This window comes from Sinocyclocheilus grahami, unplaced genomic scaffold (genome assembly GCF_001515645.1).
Source record: "Sinocyclocheilus grahami isolate Dianchi unplaced genomic scaffold, SAMN03320097.WGS_v1.1 scaffold12.1, whole genome shotgun sequence".
Taxonomy (NCBI): Eukaryota; Metazoa; Chordata; class Actinopteri; order Cypriniformes; family Cyprinidae; genus Sinocyclocheilus; species Sinocyclocheilus grahami.
In genome coordinates, this window is record NW_015505191.1 from 512,942 (window position 1) to 528,709 (window position 15,768).

At 36.3% G+C, this 15,768-nt stretch overlaps 3 protein-coding genes across 8 annotated transcripts in view; 2 read left to right on the forward strand and 1 right to left on the reverse strand.

Annotated features, from left to right (window-relative positions):
- Positions 1 to 289, forward strand: part of LOC107596815 (transcription factor BTF3-like) — a 7,366-nt gene extending 7,077 nt beyond the window's left edge. The window contains exon 7 of the mRNA XM_016287658.1: positions 18 to 289. The gene's annotated coding sequence lies outside the window, so the exon portion shown is untranslated. The remainder of the gene's footprint in view (positions 1 to 17) is intronic.
- Positions 21 to 4,065, reverse strand: LOC107596806 (ankyrin repeat family A protein 2-like). 2 transcript variants are annotated; one of them, XM_016287635.1, is made up of 9 exons: positions 4,003 to 4,065; positions 2,952 to 3,254; positions 2,693 to 2,851; positions 2,544 to 2,609; positions 1,976 to 2,073; positions 1,608 to 1,733; positions 1,268 to 1,334; positions 1,105 to 1,185; positions 21 to 978 (listed from the first exon to the last, which is right to left on the reverse strand). In XM_016287635.1, the coding sequence occupies exons 2-9, from the start codon at positions 3,202 to 3,204 to the stop codon at positions 923 to 925; spliced, it is 906 nt and encodes a 301-aa protein (XP_016143121.1). In that variant the 5' UTR covers positions 3,205 to 3,254; positions 4,003 to 4,065; the 3' UTR covers positions 21 to 922. The 2 variants fall into 2 exon arrangements, with proteins under 2 accessions (XP_016143121.1, XP_016143130.1); XM_016287644.1 differs by having other exon boundaries at positions 3,999 to 4,035.
- Positions 4,066 to 13,423: 9,358 nt separating this feature from the next.
- The window catches only part of LOC107596821 (rho guanine nucleotide exchange factor 28-like), a 71,881-nt gene continuing 69,536 nt past the window's right edge, over positions 13,424 to 15,768 (forward strand). For all 5 annotated transcript variants that reach the window (XM_016287670.1, XM_016287685.1, XM_016287700.1 and 2 more), the window contains exon 1: positions 13,424 to 13,599. The gene's annotated coding sequence lies outside the window, so the exon portion shown is untranslated. The remainder of the gene's footprint in view (positions 13,600 to 15,768) is intronic.

Genomic DNA, 15,768 nt, shown 5'->3' on the forward strand with positions numbered 1-15,768 from the left:
TTGTGGGCCCCCCCCCCCCCCCCCCCCATTTCTTTTATAAATATATTGCATCCCTGAATCTCCTATATCTTTTCCGTGCACTGCTGCGTGACCCTCATGTGTCCAAGCTGAGAGTGTGAGATTGATTTGTATCACACAAGTTCATGCACAGTTTTACGAGTGTGTTTGCTTGTGCGGTCCAAGAGGCATCTTTGCCTCCACCTTCCCTGTTACTGAGGCTCACTCATTGGAGCCTATTTGAATCTACATCTGGAAATAAACATTTGCTATTGACAAAAGGCTTATTAAATACTGTTTTGTGTTTTTGTTTTAATTGGGGATGAGATCACTCCATGCTGTTCACTTGAAACAAATCATTTTCAACCCTAATTATGTGATTTAGTACAAAAAAATAATATATATATATATAAAGAAATGCAGTGGATTTCTACTTATAAAGCTCTTTTTAAATGAGTTGTTTTTCAGACATAAATCAGACATCCTTCAATATAAATTAAGGTTTATTTACAGTGTTGTAGCACAAAACTTACATTAAAATGCTTGATTGATTTTAAAGTGCCCAGATTTAGATTTACTTAGTTTTATGAACCATTTATAATACCAGTCAAGTTTAATGTGAAACCGCTTATTTTTAGCTTTAAATGGCAAAATATATAAGTACACATTGCAACTAGGTAAAAATTGGTGACCTAAAACACACGTCACATTGAATAAAAACCACATATCTCAGATTTAAAACGAAGTTCTGATCTCATCAATTGCCATGTGTTCGTTGACCTGTGCATTTGTTTCTTCAAAGGTGGATTAAAACATGACAATTAACTTCATATAAAGTGTTCAGCAAACATGCAAAATGGTATTGTCCACTTCATCATAATCAACACTCAAATATTCACTCTAATTCTTCTTGTAGTTGCTATGGTTATTCTTTGATACCTTGCAGAAGCTTCAGAAGATGGCCCTCCAAGACCTGTTGGACTGGGAGACAACATAAGGAATTACAATAACAGTTGAGCCCAACACAACACCGGTATAATAGTCTCAAGTTTAATTGCTTCAACTTAATAAAATAGTCGTCACAGGTGGTAATCATGTTATAGCTACCATTTCGGTGTCCCATCGCCACAGCCATGTCCATAGCATTGAACCCAGAGTCAGACTCCATGGTTGGGTCAGCTCCACTCTCTGTCCAGTGATCAGAAATAATTTGAACAAAAATACCTAAACTCTGCATTGCAATGAAATAAGTTCAAAGTAAGCCTTTTACCTAAAAGGATTTCCACACAGCGAACATAATTGCCATGCACTGCATAGAGTAACGGTGCTCCACCATTCTGGAAAAACACAAGCACTGCCTTAGGTGCAAATCAGTTTTTTGCTTAAACATTGATTCTGGTTACTACACCCCAGAATGCAAGATTAAAGTCATGGTGAGAAGAATATTCACACCATATAACAATACTAGGAAACTCGACAAACCTGTCATATCCATTTGTATTGCTATAAAACTACCAGCATATTTTCATAAAGGTTACTAACACAGTTATCATTCACAGGTCATAGCTTTAGATGTATTCAGGAATCGAATCAATAATGTGACTGCTTACCCAATCGTACTCATTGACATCAACTCCACAGTCGATAAGCATTCTGACAATATCGGTGTACCCTTTACTGCAGGCCAGTGACAGTGCACTCTCCCTTCCCTTGGCCAAGAGATGAGGATCTGCACTCTGAAAGGAAAGAGCTGTGAGTATCTGGAGATCCAGCTATAGAATTTTAATTCTGCTTTGTGTGTCAGGTGGTTCTTCAAAGCCTTTTAGCTAAATTCTCAAAAGAATGAAAGAGGTGGCAGAATAAAGAATCTAGAACTGTAAGCTCGTGGAATGAAGATGAATGCTAACCAATAGCTTTGTGCAGGTATATTTGGACTACAGTTAAGAAATGATGTAGTGAGTGTGTATGATGCGCTCACACTCTGCAACAGGAACTCCACCACTGCGATCTGTCCATGAGCTGCCGCCCACATCAGTGGGGTGAATCCCTCCTCATCCTGCAGGTTTATTACAGACTCTAATTCAAAGTGAAACATGAAGGAAAAGTCAAGTCCTCATTTAGCACAATTTTAGACATAGCTATATAGTTAAAAATGACACTACTGTTTAAAAGTCTGGGGTCAGTCAAGTGTTTTAGTTTTGTTTTTGAAATGAATGAATACTAACACAGTTGTGATGCGCAACTGTTTTCAACGTTGCTAATAAAGAAAAAGTTTCTCGAGCACCTAATCAGCATATTAGAAAGATTTCTAAAGAATCACATGACATCGAAGTGGCTAATGAAAATTCAGCTATCAGTACTTTTAAAATAGAAAACATATTTTAAATCATAATATTTCATAGCATTACTGTTTTTTTTTTGTACCAAATAACTGCAGCATTGGTGAGCATAAGAAACTTTAAAAACATTTACAACCCCAAATTTGAGCAGTAGTGTATGTAAGACCAAATTGCTTCACACCACATGAATTTTACAAAAAAACTAGCCTTGTTCTATTCGACTGGCTAAGAACACCATCTCTCCTTGTGCCGCCAACTGATGTATAGACAGTGCTAGAAAATAAAAAATAAACAATGGTTATAGTTTTAAAGATTAGGTTGACATATCTTGCCGAATGAGAAATAAGAAGACTTACAGTGAACGAGCAGTGGTGTGGATGAGACCTCATTTCCACGGTGTTTGTTGGTGAGCGTGGTGGACTGCTTTATCGGAGAGAAGTGTTTGGTGGTTGATGGCGTGTAAACATGCCTAACCTGAATACCAGGTGAGGGAGATGTTTGAATATTACACTCCGCTGTAAAGAGAGACAAAACAGAGACGGGATATTTTAAAGAATTTCCTAACAATTATATTCACTCAAAAGAAGGCTGTTTTGCTCCAATCATTTGCTTTACCTTTAAATAACACAGAGGCCACCTCCAGATCAGAGTTCACCTGGTCCTGGATATTTTTACTATCTTCCTCGTTCAGTGACTTCACAAAGCGCGAACACACGTTCATGTCAAAGCGGTTGGGTAATATAAACTTTATGCCCATGGCGTTCTGCGAGTTGACATCCTCTGCTGAGCCAATGCTGACTGACGGCTCCACCTTGATGCTGGTCACCTCTGGTAATGGGCACAAACCCTCCATCTCCTCTGATGCCATTGGCCTCTCAGGATCTGGGATATCCCAAAAGAAGCTACTACAGCCTTTTCCTTAAATAGAATCAAACCCTTACAGTAAGTGGATGATGTTTAGGTCCCATGCAGAATGAAGCTTTTGTACCTGGTATATTTAGAGAGAATTTTACACTAGCTGAAATATGTGAACAATATGATTAATTTGATTTAAAACAATATAGCTCATATGAACAACTGTAACTCGTATGGTTACTTTGTTAAATAATTTGAAAGGCTGACATTTTGTTGACTTTTGTGCCTCAGTTTGGTTCTATAACCTCGCAACCATCACTAACAGCAATACTATAAACTCATAGATGACGACTCCATGAATACTATTATAGTATTATAACACATTTTGTGCTGGAAATTAAACCATGCAGGTTTGAAAAAGCCCTTTAATCCTGCACAATGCATAATCTCACATGCCCGACAAATGAATGCGTTTAATGTCAGCATGACCAAAACAAGGTTAGCCAACCAGCTAACGACGGTTATAGGTTGCACTATATTAACAATAAATAGGAAGTGAACATACTGTACTCGTACTTCTTAATCCCAGCACATGCATTTCCTGAGTTAAAACACAGACAGAATACGAGAGCGCATCGGGTTAGCCTAACGTGTGCATTTTGGAGCATAGCTTGATTTCTAAAGCAGGATTAACGGGCTGAGGCCATTACCTTTTTTTTTTTTTTTAAGTGTTAAACCTGCATTATTGAATTTTTTTTACCACAAATGTAAACCGTCGTCTATTTTAAATAGTGCAATCATATATACCTACCGAGTTATTAATATCGTTTGTTTTGTTCTTGAGGTTGAGTGTAAATAAAGTTTTTTCGAATGCAGAGAGGGTGGAGTCAAATGTGTTCATCTGTCTACACTTGGATGTGTAAATCCATGCTGTGCATTGTATCAAAGTCCCTTAGTCTTTGATTGTTGTAATTACATGGTAAGATGTGATTGTCACTGCTATTTCTGCAGCTATCGCTATTAGCATGGCTATAAATGTTTTCCACACAATAAATATATTAAAGGGGTCATATGATGCTGCTAAAAAGAACATTATTTTGTGTATTTGGTGTAATGAAATGTGTTTATGCGGTTTAAAGTGAAAAAAAAACACATTATTTTCCACACACTGTACATTATTGTTTCTCCTCTATGCTCCGCCTTTCTGAAACGCATCGATTTTTACAAAGCTCATCGGTCTGAAAAGCGAGGTGTGCTCTGATTGGCCAGCTATCCAGTGTGTTGTGATTGGCCGAATACCTCAAGCGTGAGACGGAAATGTTACGCCCCCTACCATACTGTTGATGCCGTGTCCGGCGGAGCATCACTTTCACAACGAAGCACACAGTGTCTTCAGGACATGGTGGCAGCGGCAACAAAACGGCGAGAATAAAAGTTACGCCTTCTTTCTTTGTGTGAACATTTGGTCGGCATTATGCAAATCTTCCCACATAGTGAGGTAGATATGTGGGGTCGTGTTCGAACGAGCCGTTTTAGGTAGGTGTGGCTGACTCTGAACTTTTATAAAGAATATCTCTTTGGATTTGAGACTTTAGTCTTTGCAAATTTACAGATCTTCTTTATGCACCAAGAGCTTGTAACACTCCAAAGACAAAGGAAAAAATTTAACTGCATCATATGACCCCTTTAATATTTCATATACATTTTTTATTTTACACTTTATTTTGGTCATAATAGTAAATTTAAGCTTCTGATCTCTATTATTTTCATAATGAAAGTCTGGGTTTTGGACAAGGGTAAAACAGCACTCTATAATAATATAATCTAAAGATAAAGGGCAATTAATGAAGCTGAAAAAAATAAAGCATGTGAGGGAATTAAAAGTTTTCAGTGTGACCTTCATATAAAAAAACCTTCAAGAAACACCCTGCTAACACCCTACCTTGTTACTGTAACAAAACGGTCCTTCTTCCAAAACTTAGCTTTAATTCAGGATAATTAGGCCATTTTTTACCATTCATCTCAATGGCAAAAAGTTATCTTTAATGGTTTGAAACTGCAATGACAACACAGGTTCTACATTCCTTGCGTTTATCCAACTATTTACATTGGCAAGATTTTTTAATTTATTTTTTTCCATTTGTTTTTAATTAATTTTATTTAATTTTTTGTTATATGAGTGATGTGTATTTTTGGAGTCTGAAGCAATTTTGCATGACATCTGTGATTTTTTTTGAGTATGTGTGAGCATGAGTTCTTGTCATTTATTACAAAATATTTGTGTAATTTTGGAATTAGTGGTCACTGGATATGTAATCCTCTATCAAAGCCATTCTCAGAACCGAGTGGAGCAATGCCTAAATATTTATGTAAAATCTGGTCCAAACAACTGAAAAGAAAATAAAGTAGACTAGAGTCTGGCCCACTGCAAACCATTGCAAAAACATCCAGATAATAATAACATTTCCATTCTCCACTTGGGTAGAACTGAAATGTTCAGTGCAATTTGATCAGACAGCTGCATTTCTCACTGTAGTATGTATGGAAATTTATGAATGGAAAACATTAATTTTTTTCATAGAAAGAAGAAAGCAGTTCAACTTCAATGTTTTATCTTCACTATCCAGAAAGCCTGTGCTTTTGAAGGTTATGGCATTTTTCATACATCATAGCCACTATGTGATTTTCTATTCCTCTATCGGCTCTGCAATCATGCAGATATTGCTAGTTTTTCCTGGTTGCACAATGCTAATCAGATTATATGGGATAGGCTACTTAATATTTCTACACAACCTGTCAAAGTTCTGCGTTAGCAGCCTCTGCTCCATTCACTTTTGTGTTCTCACTAACTCTCTAGTGCACTGTTTGTACAGACCCCTGTGTAAATGAAGGAATTTATGCCAGTGATTGAAACAGCCACGATTACCAGCCTTCAACCCCAATCTTTAACTACACATCGCAAATGGAAATGCTTTTGAGGTCAATTAATCACTGTGTTCATTGTCAAAGTACTTTATAAATAGTAAATTAAATAACAAAAAAAATTATAAATTGCCTTTCTATTGTCTGTCTTTTATCATCCTCTATGTAAAGTTCACTGTTTCTGTGTAGGAGAATTGTAGACAGAAAACTTTAGGTCACATTTGAGAGAGCAGTGACCCCTTTGGTAATAGCATGGTCACAACCAGATCCTAATGTTCTTAAGAATTACTGCAAAACTGTTGAAGTGTTAGTTGTTGTCAGGCCTTTTGTTTTGTACATAGTAATGGACTATTTTTTCCTTGTGCATGCTTAAAGAAAATTAAATATTTAAGATATGTAAACGTAAACAATTTCAATGTCCCTGCTTGAGCTGTGTGCAGAGAGCTTTTCTGCGAGAAGCTGATCTGAAGGATCTAATTCAGCTGCTTGCTGTTTTTGCTTGACTCTGACCACTCGTGGTTCAAGGCTTTAACTCTGTGTTTGTTTTGAGTTGACTGTGAAACTAATTCACACACATGGCTCTAAAGCTCCAAAGTGGAGATTTCTTAACTGCACTATTAAGGACTTTGCGGGATGAGGCAGCATTTTAAGTTCTTGTTTAGGACTTAGCCAGCTTATGTTCTACTAATCTTTTTTTTTTTTTTGGCACTGGAAGGCCTACTTTGGTCAAAACTAAATTTCATCCCAATCCCTACTAAATCATATTCTAGATATTAGCAATGATATTCATAAAGGCTATTTTAAGTTACTGAACCACACTCAGTTAAGTAGCATGGAGATTATCTTGATTGTTTGTTTACTGCATGTGCAAAACACCAAATCTCCAAAGAAGATGCACTTGCCCTATATATGAAAATGCCAAGGCTATACTGTCTATATAACAGCTTGAATAGAGGAATTCCAGAGCATAATTGGACTTGTTTCAATAATTACCAAAAACAAAATAATAATGCTGATTCAGCCAGTGGATTACAAAATCTTAAGTATTTATGATCTTGGACAAATAAGAAAGGGTGAATTTGCATTGTTTGAGTTACAGCACTTAACAGAATAATCAAACTCTGTTTTATATGCCGGATAGGATTAGAAGTGATTGAAGAATTTGATTAATCCATGTAAAAAATGAAAAAAACTTCCAACACAAACACACATAATGCAGCATTTGTTGAAAACTTTTGTTGAACCTTAGAGGACATTAATAGTTAAAAAATTAGGCTATATAGGCACTGACAATATAAATGGAGGGTGGTTTGAAAGTATGCAGCAATTTTGTAGCTGCTTAGTGTAGACCATTATTAAGATTAACAAGTTTCATGACTAGGGTCAAAAATTCTGCTCAAAAATACATGTAAGTTTGTCCACTACCACTAGTTTGTCTGAAATCATTTTTATTTCCTAATTTATATATAAATAGCTCTTGACTGTGACATAGTCAGCTTTTGATGTTTCTGGTAAAAAAAAAATGTCTTCAACTTTTGTTTCTTATATGTATAAAGTATTCTCTATATCAGCATGTGGGGGAAAAACATCTTGACAACATATTTATGCACTGCACGTGAGCACTTGAATTTTGGTTATTTATTATCATTATTATTTTCTAAATCTGTGTTTTTAATGACATAATTAGGCCCTGTGGAAGCCAAGAACATGTTCACCAAATAAGAAAAAAATGCAGTTATAATTGAGATATAAAGTTGAATTTCTGACATTAAAAGTCATAATTGACATTAAAAAGTATTACAAAAAGTCACGAAGTGTGATGTAATTGTGAATTGGTAAAAGACAGCATTGGTTTCCCAGCGAGTTGCATAATGATGACAGAAGTATTACACAGAAATAAATGATCACAACAGTAAAAGATTAAAATTTAACACACATTTTTTAATGTGATTTTTTTGTGTGATTTTATCTTAATTGTAACTTTTTTTGGAACAATAAAAAATAACATTAGTAAATGTGTGATATGAAAGTGTTATGTTTTCTAAGCAAAAGTGGGAAAAAAAGTTTCATTAAAATATGATATTTATGTGTTATAGTTGAAAATGATCTCCTATTTTCACTGATCCAGAGAATTCTTCTTTGTACAGTTCTCCAGTTCAGTGACTTCTGATGGAGTTTGGTAGTTGAACAGTTTTAAGGAAGTGCTGTGAAATGTAGCTTGGTAATTGTGTTCACTGCTGTGCCAATGGAGGGCTCAGACCAGCCAGAGCGAGAGATTGTTGCCTGACTGAAAGGCCACTGAGAGTGCAGTTGTTGTTACACGGAATGAGTAGGCTCTTGTGTTCCCAGAGATCATGTTTTTGGACACCTGGGTCAAATTTGGACTTAGGTCTAAACTTGGATTTAAACTTTCAGATACACATCTACAATAGATAACATCCAAAGAATACACACTACAACAGTTTTCAGCCTGTTGATTTATTTTTGCAGATATAATGTTGGCTGTGCACTTGCCAGTTTGACCTGAATAGTTGTATTATTTTGTTGTTTTTATTTTACCATAGTAAACTGTCATTTTGTCTTATATTGTCAAACATAAATAATTAGATGATAGTAGCCTATACTGTTTGGGAACTGACTGACTTACAAAATGTCCATTTCTCAATTTTTTTGTCAACTCCCTTCCTTTATTCGTCTCTGTGTGTTCTGGGATGTGAGAACAGGAGCTTGATGGGAGATTGGGGATCTGTCATTCAGGGCTGATGGTGTGACTAAATCAGGAGCCAAAGGGGGGCAGCAGTGGGAGAATTGCCTGTTGAATATAGGCCGATAACGTGAGACCCTGAACACCCTTGCATGTTCTTCCAGTCAATAGGATTTCTCCTTTATTCAGAATTCGTGCTGGAGCTTTTGTGGCCGGTCTTTTTTGGGTTCCCCTGCTGTTCTTCACAGCGAGGATGTGGACCATGGCGTGATCCCACCTCCCTCATAGAGTGAGGGAGTCAGACGGAAAGATTGTGATTGGGGGACTGTTGCTGTTGTTTTTTATTTGTTTGTTGGTGTTGTTTGTGCATTTGCTCATGAGAGAGATCAGAGGGTTAAAGGCACTTTTTGGTTCACAGCCCAGCTCCAATCCGCAGGAAGGATGGTGGTTTGCTCGGTGGGAGATTTCTTCCCTCCCACCTCATGCAGTGACTGTCTGGTTGCATTAATGTTGACTGTTAATTTTCAAGTGAGGCCAAAATCGTATAACCAATCAAAACGTGGCTTATTTTCATTTTATGTCAAACTACTCATACATTCTCTTAACTGTTCATACCTTCGCTCTCTTCTCATTTGTGACTACGTTAAAGTCCCCATGAAATCAAAATTAAAGTTTTTGGGTGTTAGTATCAATATGTTGGTCTTAAGGTTATCTATAAGGCAGTGTGCTCCAAAACAGTGACAAAATTCGCATTTAGAAGCTTGCAGTTCGTCACTTCTGCCAAAACGGCTCAACGATTTTTTTGACGTCAGATCGTACTTCAGCTTCTCATCAAACTTTCTGTCCAATCAAATGCTCTCTAGAATCCGAAGCGCCCGCCCCCTACACTATAAAATAGATGCTGAAGCCGCGGCTGAAATCGGTCACTTGTCCACAGAATTAGTATTTTCTGTACAGTGAATGGCACGTAGTGCACTATATAGGGGACAGGGAACGATTCAAACAGTGTAAATATGCTTTCCATTGAGGAAAAAAATTTCGCACTGTGTCACGCTAACCACCGCACCGCACACACTCTGCTCTGGTCCAGAGACACGATAGCACGGAGCGGATCACATGCGCGAGTCAGCGCAGACCACAAAATGTATCGGAGCTATTTGAATTCTACACAGAATGCTATATTTTATAGCAATATGGATGAGATAGTGGCTGGCATACCCTGTCAAATGCGGCTTTACGGAGCTCAACGGCTCTGAACGGCTTTAGCCCAAGCTGTGATATAAACGAACGCTATTGGCTATTTTAAAAGGGGGCGGGGCTGCTTGATACGTCCCACCCTGCCTTCCCGTTTCAGTTAAAATGACCTCAACACATAGAGTAACACTGCTTGCATTTCAGGGGACCTTTAAAATCACATTTTACGTCACTACAAGGTTGCCAACTCACGCTTCCAGACTCTGTCTCACGCCCATGTAAATCTCACGCCAAACTGGCAACTCTGCTTGTGATATGAAACACAAAGTCTCAGCTTTCAAATATTGTAAGTTTGAATACGAAATTCAAACAATAAATACAGATGTGGCGCAATTCGTTGTAGCGCCTCAGTTAAAGCCAGAGCCATTGAAAAACAGTTGCGACATGACTCTTTGATCTCGCCGGCGTCGCCGCTACGCGGTCACGTGGTTCATTAGCGCGCAATAGTTCCAAACAAACCAGCGCTGTCGGATGAATGGGTTTAAGCAAGATCGACGACAACAGCTTCACTACACAGGTCTTTGCAGCAACTTTTGGTAAGCATTACAGCATATTATCATGCATTGATTATTATTTCGATGACATTTACTGTATCATTTTATTCTGGAGAGGCAACATTAATATGTTTTTCTTGTATTTAAGCTTCAGGAATTTCTTTCTTATAATGTGACCATACACCTTAACTATGTTTTTAGTTAAAAAAAAATTCTATATTTTAATTTAATAATATTTATTTAATATTTTGAGGAGATATTTTGGTACTAAATACTATTTGTGCAATAATTATGGTCCATTAATGACCATTTAAAATATTACAAATATTATTAAACTATTACTTATTTTACAATTTGTGTAGTATTTAAGGTTAAAATTGAATAAATGGTTTTAAATTCCAATGCAAAGAGGCAAATTAGAGTCATTTTGTGGTCAGAAAAAAACCCATTTTCATTTGTAATGCCATGTTTTACCCACTAGGTACCCGTATGGCTCTTTAATAAATATACATGTATCTATTTCTCAAAAGAGTATTGCAGGTCATACCTGCTTACTTATTCTTAAGTTTTGCATTTAAATAAATATTTAGACGTGATTAAACAATTTTTTTAAAATCCGAAATTAATAACTTACATCCTTTTTTAATGTTTATTGATACTCGTATAAGTATACACGCAAGTGAATATTAATGGATGCAAGCAAATATTGAATCTAAGAATAGAACAGTTTAAAATGGTGCTGAAAAAGGCATTCAACTGCATTCAACAAAAGATTTGTATCCCCTTATATGTAAACATATGAACTGATATTGAATCGAGATCGAACAAAATCTCACCCCAAGCTGAACTTAAAAGTTGGCAGCCCACTACAGTCAGTTATCTATGCTTAGTTGATTTGTGAGATTTTTGTCTGTAGTAGTAAAAAGTAAGGTAGAATCCTGTCAAAGAAAGTTGTTTGAGTAAATAAATGAAAGAATTGGACATTTGTAGGGTTGTAGGTTAAAAGTTCCCCTTACTGCCTTTATATGTACTTATATTTACATCTCACACAAATTTGTGTTGCTTCATCAGTATTTAATAAAACAAAATAAATAAAATAAAACACCCTTTGGGACCTGTTATGGGCTAAAAGTCACTATTGATTAGTTCAGAACAGCATAGTAGCATACCACTCTACTATTTCCACCTTAAAATGATATGGTAAAAATAGTCAAAGTAGTATGCTAGTTTGCGGTTCTGAATTCATTACGTCTCTGCGTCTTCACTCAGTGCTACGGATGCAGTGTGCAGTGATGTCCAGAAGATGGCAGTTTACACTCATATTACTGAAACTCACAATTAGCTAGACGCTAGAGCATAACAGGAGGTTTTAAAAACTGGCGCATTAATAAAGTAATAATAAAAAAAACGTTTTTCAATTCAGCACAATAAATACGCAGACATGTTGTACGATGAATTACTTTTTTGTTATTTCTTTTCTGTGGTTTTGTTTGCCTTGAAATAATCACAGCATTGAGAAACATTTTTTTTGCAGGTTAGATTAGACAGAGAAATCAGCCAGAGGTTCACAGAGAAAAAGGAAAAATTAACAAAACTCGGACAGACGCCTAAAAACAATTGTCCTCCAAAAATATGAATTTATTCGCTCCTTCATTATAAACATTAGGGGGCACCACATATATTTTGACTGTTTCATTTATTCATGTTACGACACAAAATAATGTTATTACCTATTAGAATCCTGCTTTCTGTTTACTATCTCAATTATGCCAAAAATTCACAAGAATAATGAATGGCATGACTTGCACACAGATTCATACAGTATTTTTCAGACTCATTAAACATCTCCAACCAGCTTGCCACTGATCAACCATTAGGTGGCACTCTATTTATATATGATTGAAGCACAGACTCTGGTGGGGTTTCTGGTAAAATTCTGTGATCTTTGGACTCAGTCCAGCCTGTTGGAGAACAGACAGGAAGGGTGGGCACACTGATTGACTTCCTCTCCATTTCCTGTTTAATTGCCAGGGGCACTTTGTGTAAACCGATCCTCTGACTTTAAGAGTGACACATCTTGACATGTCTCTTTATCTATACCGGCCAGGCACAGTAGGTGTTAGATGATTTAGGATTTAATAGTGATATGGTTGTATACCCTGTTTCACAAGCATGTTAACAGGATTTTTGTTATTTAACATGGATAATATCTGGCTTAAACAGAGAGGTTACTTTCAGCTGTGCTCTCTATCACTCAGGGTTGATCCTAAAATAGCATGTAAAAGAATAGAACCTAATAGCCTTTGTTACATATTATTTTATGTAGGACACTTTTTGCCTCTGCAGGTCTGAAAATAATCATTTAAAATACATTAAAATGTACAAATGTATTGTCATCTAACTGGCCAAAACCTGATTATAAGGAGTATACTGTTTCAAAAGATTATTACTCTTAGCAGCTTTATACTGTATGTTAAAATAATAACTAAATACGGCGCCTAGACACCAATTTTACACTGTGTTTGAAACAAGTCTGAACATGATGAATACAAGTAAGGATTAACAAGGCCTGGAGTCCTCTAGTCTAGGTAAACCAGCCTGACAGTGTATGGTCCCTAAACACGTGACTGTGCTGTTGTAGTTCTCTCGCTCTGCTCATTGAACTTACAAGTCCTACTATGACGAAGGTTTAGCTCTTGAATATTAATTCAGTAATACTGACGTTGCTTGGTTACCTTTTCTGCGGTGTTCGGTCAAGTAGCCTACTTAATATTCATAAGGAAACCCTTCACCGTAGTAGGATTGGTTAACGTGCTCGTTGAGGGGCAGGGCTATGATCACACACACGGCGTTGAAGAGAGTGAGCACCGGTGGCGCATCCACAACCGCTGTGTCCATTCAAAACAGTCGGCATTGTACAAGTGCAAGTCACGCACACGGATGTACTGGCCTTGAGGCAGTCAGGATACTTTGCACAAGCAGTTTGAAAGCATTACATTTGGAAGTTGAAGGGATTACACTTGTATGGAGTGAGGTAAGAGCTCTGTTGTCGCATGTCTTGTACAGGTGCGGACGCACTTTTGATAAAGTGCTGGCCTTCGAGTAATATAGATGTTTTGGAATTGTGCCGGGAAAAAGGAAGCTCCAGTGAAAGCTGTCATTGTTTGTAGTCAGTTGACAGTCGCAGCTATGGGAACTGGAGCCACGGTAAAAATGTTATCAGTATTTTAGCAACATCCTTGTTTACGTCAAGTTAATCTATCTAAACCATTTCTGTCATTTGTGCTCGATTTTATTTACAGTGGTGAAAAAAATGTAATGCATTTATCAGTATAGGTTGTAACTTTGACACCACTTGTCATGTAAATACTTTAACCCGCTTGCCATAACCAGATCAAGACAATATTCTGATTTAGAAATCTTAATTTTGGATAATGTAAAAAATGAAATATCCACAGTAAATGAATATATGAGTATGTGAATATATAATTAATGTCCAAACTGTGTTTGTGAATGGTTAAACTAAAACAATTTGGGAGCAAGAAGACTCTTTCTTTCTTTCTTTCTTTCTTTCTTTTAGCTAACATTAAAAAGAAGTGTCTCATAACAGTGGAAACAATTTGGAAATTGTGTGGGGCAGTTGTTCTGCAAAACATCAATTTGCATGCAATATTTATACCCTATGTTTACTTGGAGCCCTGCGTTTACTCTAACACAAACCCTACTCGTATCTTTAACTTTAACCTGTGTGAATGTGAATTAGTGCATACAAGGAAGAAGACCCTTAAGATAAACTTTCTACCCTGACTAAGCAGTTACACCGTTTTATGGTGGTATAACATTGTGACAGCACTATATTACTCATCGCTAAACAGACACAAGTTAGTTGTGTCCATGTAATTGAAACTTTATTATGATTGTGGCCATCTAGCTAGCAGAGCTGTCATCAAAAGTGTTTTAAGCACTTGGTTGTACAATGTTGAGGTTGCAGCCATGAATATGTTGATATAATTTTAGATACACACTTGAGGCCATTGGATGCATCAGAGCCAAACTGGAGGATGCAGAGAGAAGAGGGGGTAAAGGCATTGTGTCCTGGTAATCAGGAGTGATTTTGACTTCCTCCTTCCCCTGTTGTATCCTGCATGAATGGCATGGCCTGAGAGAGTCCCAGCCCTCACTTTCAGGCCAGAGAAAGAGAAATAGGAGGGTCTGGCATGAAAGGCACTTTGAAGTGCGCTCCTCATCAGTCTTTGTCTCTCTTCTTTGCTCTGTTGAATACTGAGCAAACCGAAGCAACAAAAGAATGCTTCACAGGCCTATAGGATAGCTAGCGAATATCCCACGAGACTAATGTTAGCCTAGTCACATTTTAGGCTTTCTTACAGAAAATGTTGTTTTACATGAATTTTCCAAGTTGAATATAAGTTAAGCTCAATCAACAATGTTTGTGGCCTATAATGTTGACTACCATGAATAATTTCATCCATCGTTTTGTTAATATGGTGGGGTATATTGTAGTATCGTAAAAGCACTTACATTATTCTTTTAAAGCTTAAACTCTCTTAAAAGCTGGGTTTTTTTTTCATATTTTTTCAATAATCTATGTCTTACGACTATATTATTAAAACGATACATTTTATTGGCTTTTATTGGCCCAGTTCACTTCCATTGTACATGCCTTATTGTAAACCAAGTTTATTTATTTTTTTTATTTTGAGGAACAAACTTGTAGCTACCATGGAATATTACATTATTACTAAATAATAATACATTTGATAGATGTTATGTATGTATGATGTTTTATATAAATGATAGATCCTATGTATGATATTTTATGTTATTAAATAACTTTTTCAAGAATATGCAATAGAGCATTGCCATCCTGAACCATTGTTATTTTAGTATTATTTGTATACTTTTTTATATAGCTTTTTTATATTTTAGTTAAAGTTTTAGTAATTTTGTAATGTGCTTTTGTAATATTTATTCATTATTACTACAGCTTTATTTTAATTCCAGTTTAATTATCAGTAAATAAGTACTTCAACCTTTTTAAGTGTAATTATATCTAATATATATTATTTCAGCTTTATTTCAATTAAGAAAAGTTTTAGTTAAAGTGCCCCTATTATGGATTTTTGAAAATTACCTTTCATGCAGTGTAACACAGCTTAAGTGAATGAAAACATCCTGGAAAGTT

Coding starts and splice junctions, on each gene's coding strand:
- LOC107596806 (XM_016287635.1), bottom strand. CDS start 3,204: ATGGCATCAGAGGAGATGGAGGGTTTGTGCCCATTACCAGAGGTGACC. Junction 1,734..1,975: donor TGGAGTTCCTGTTGCAGAGT/GTGAGCGCATCA, acceptor CTTTCCTTTCAG/AGTGCAGATCCTCATCTCTT. Junction 1,186..1,267: donor CTGTGTGGAAATCCTTTTAG/GTAAAAGGCTTA, acceptor ATCACTGGACAG/AGAGTGGAGCTGACCCAACC.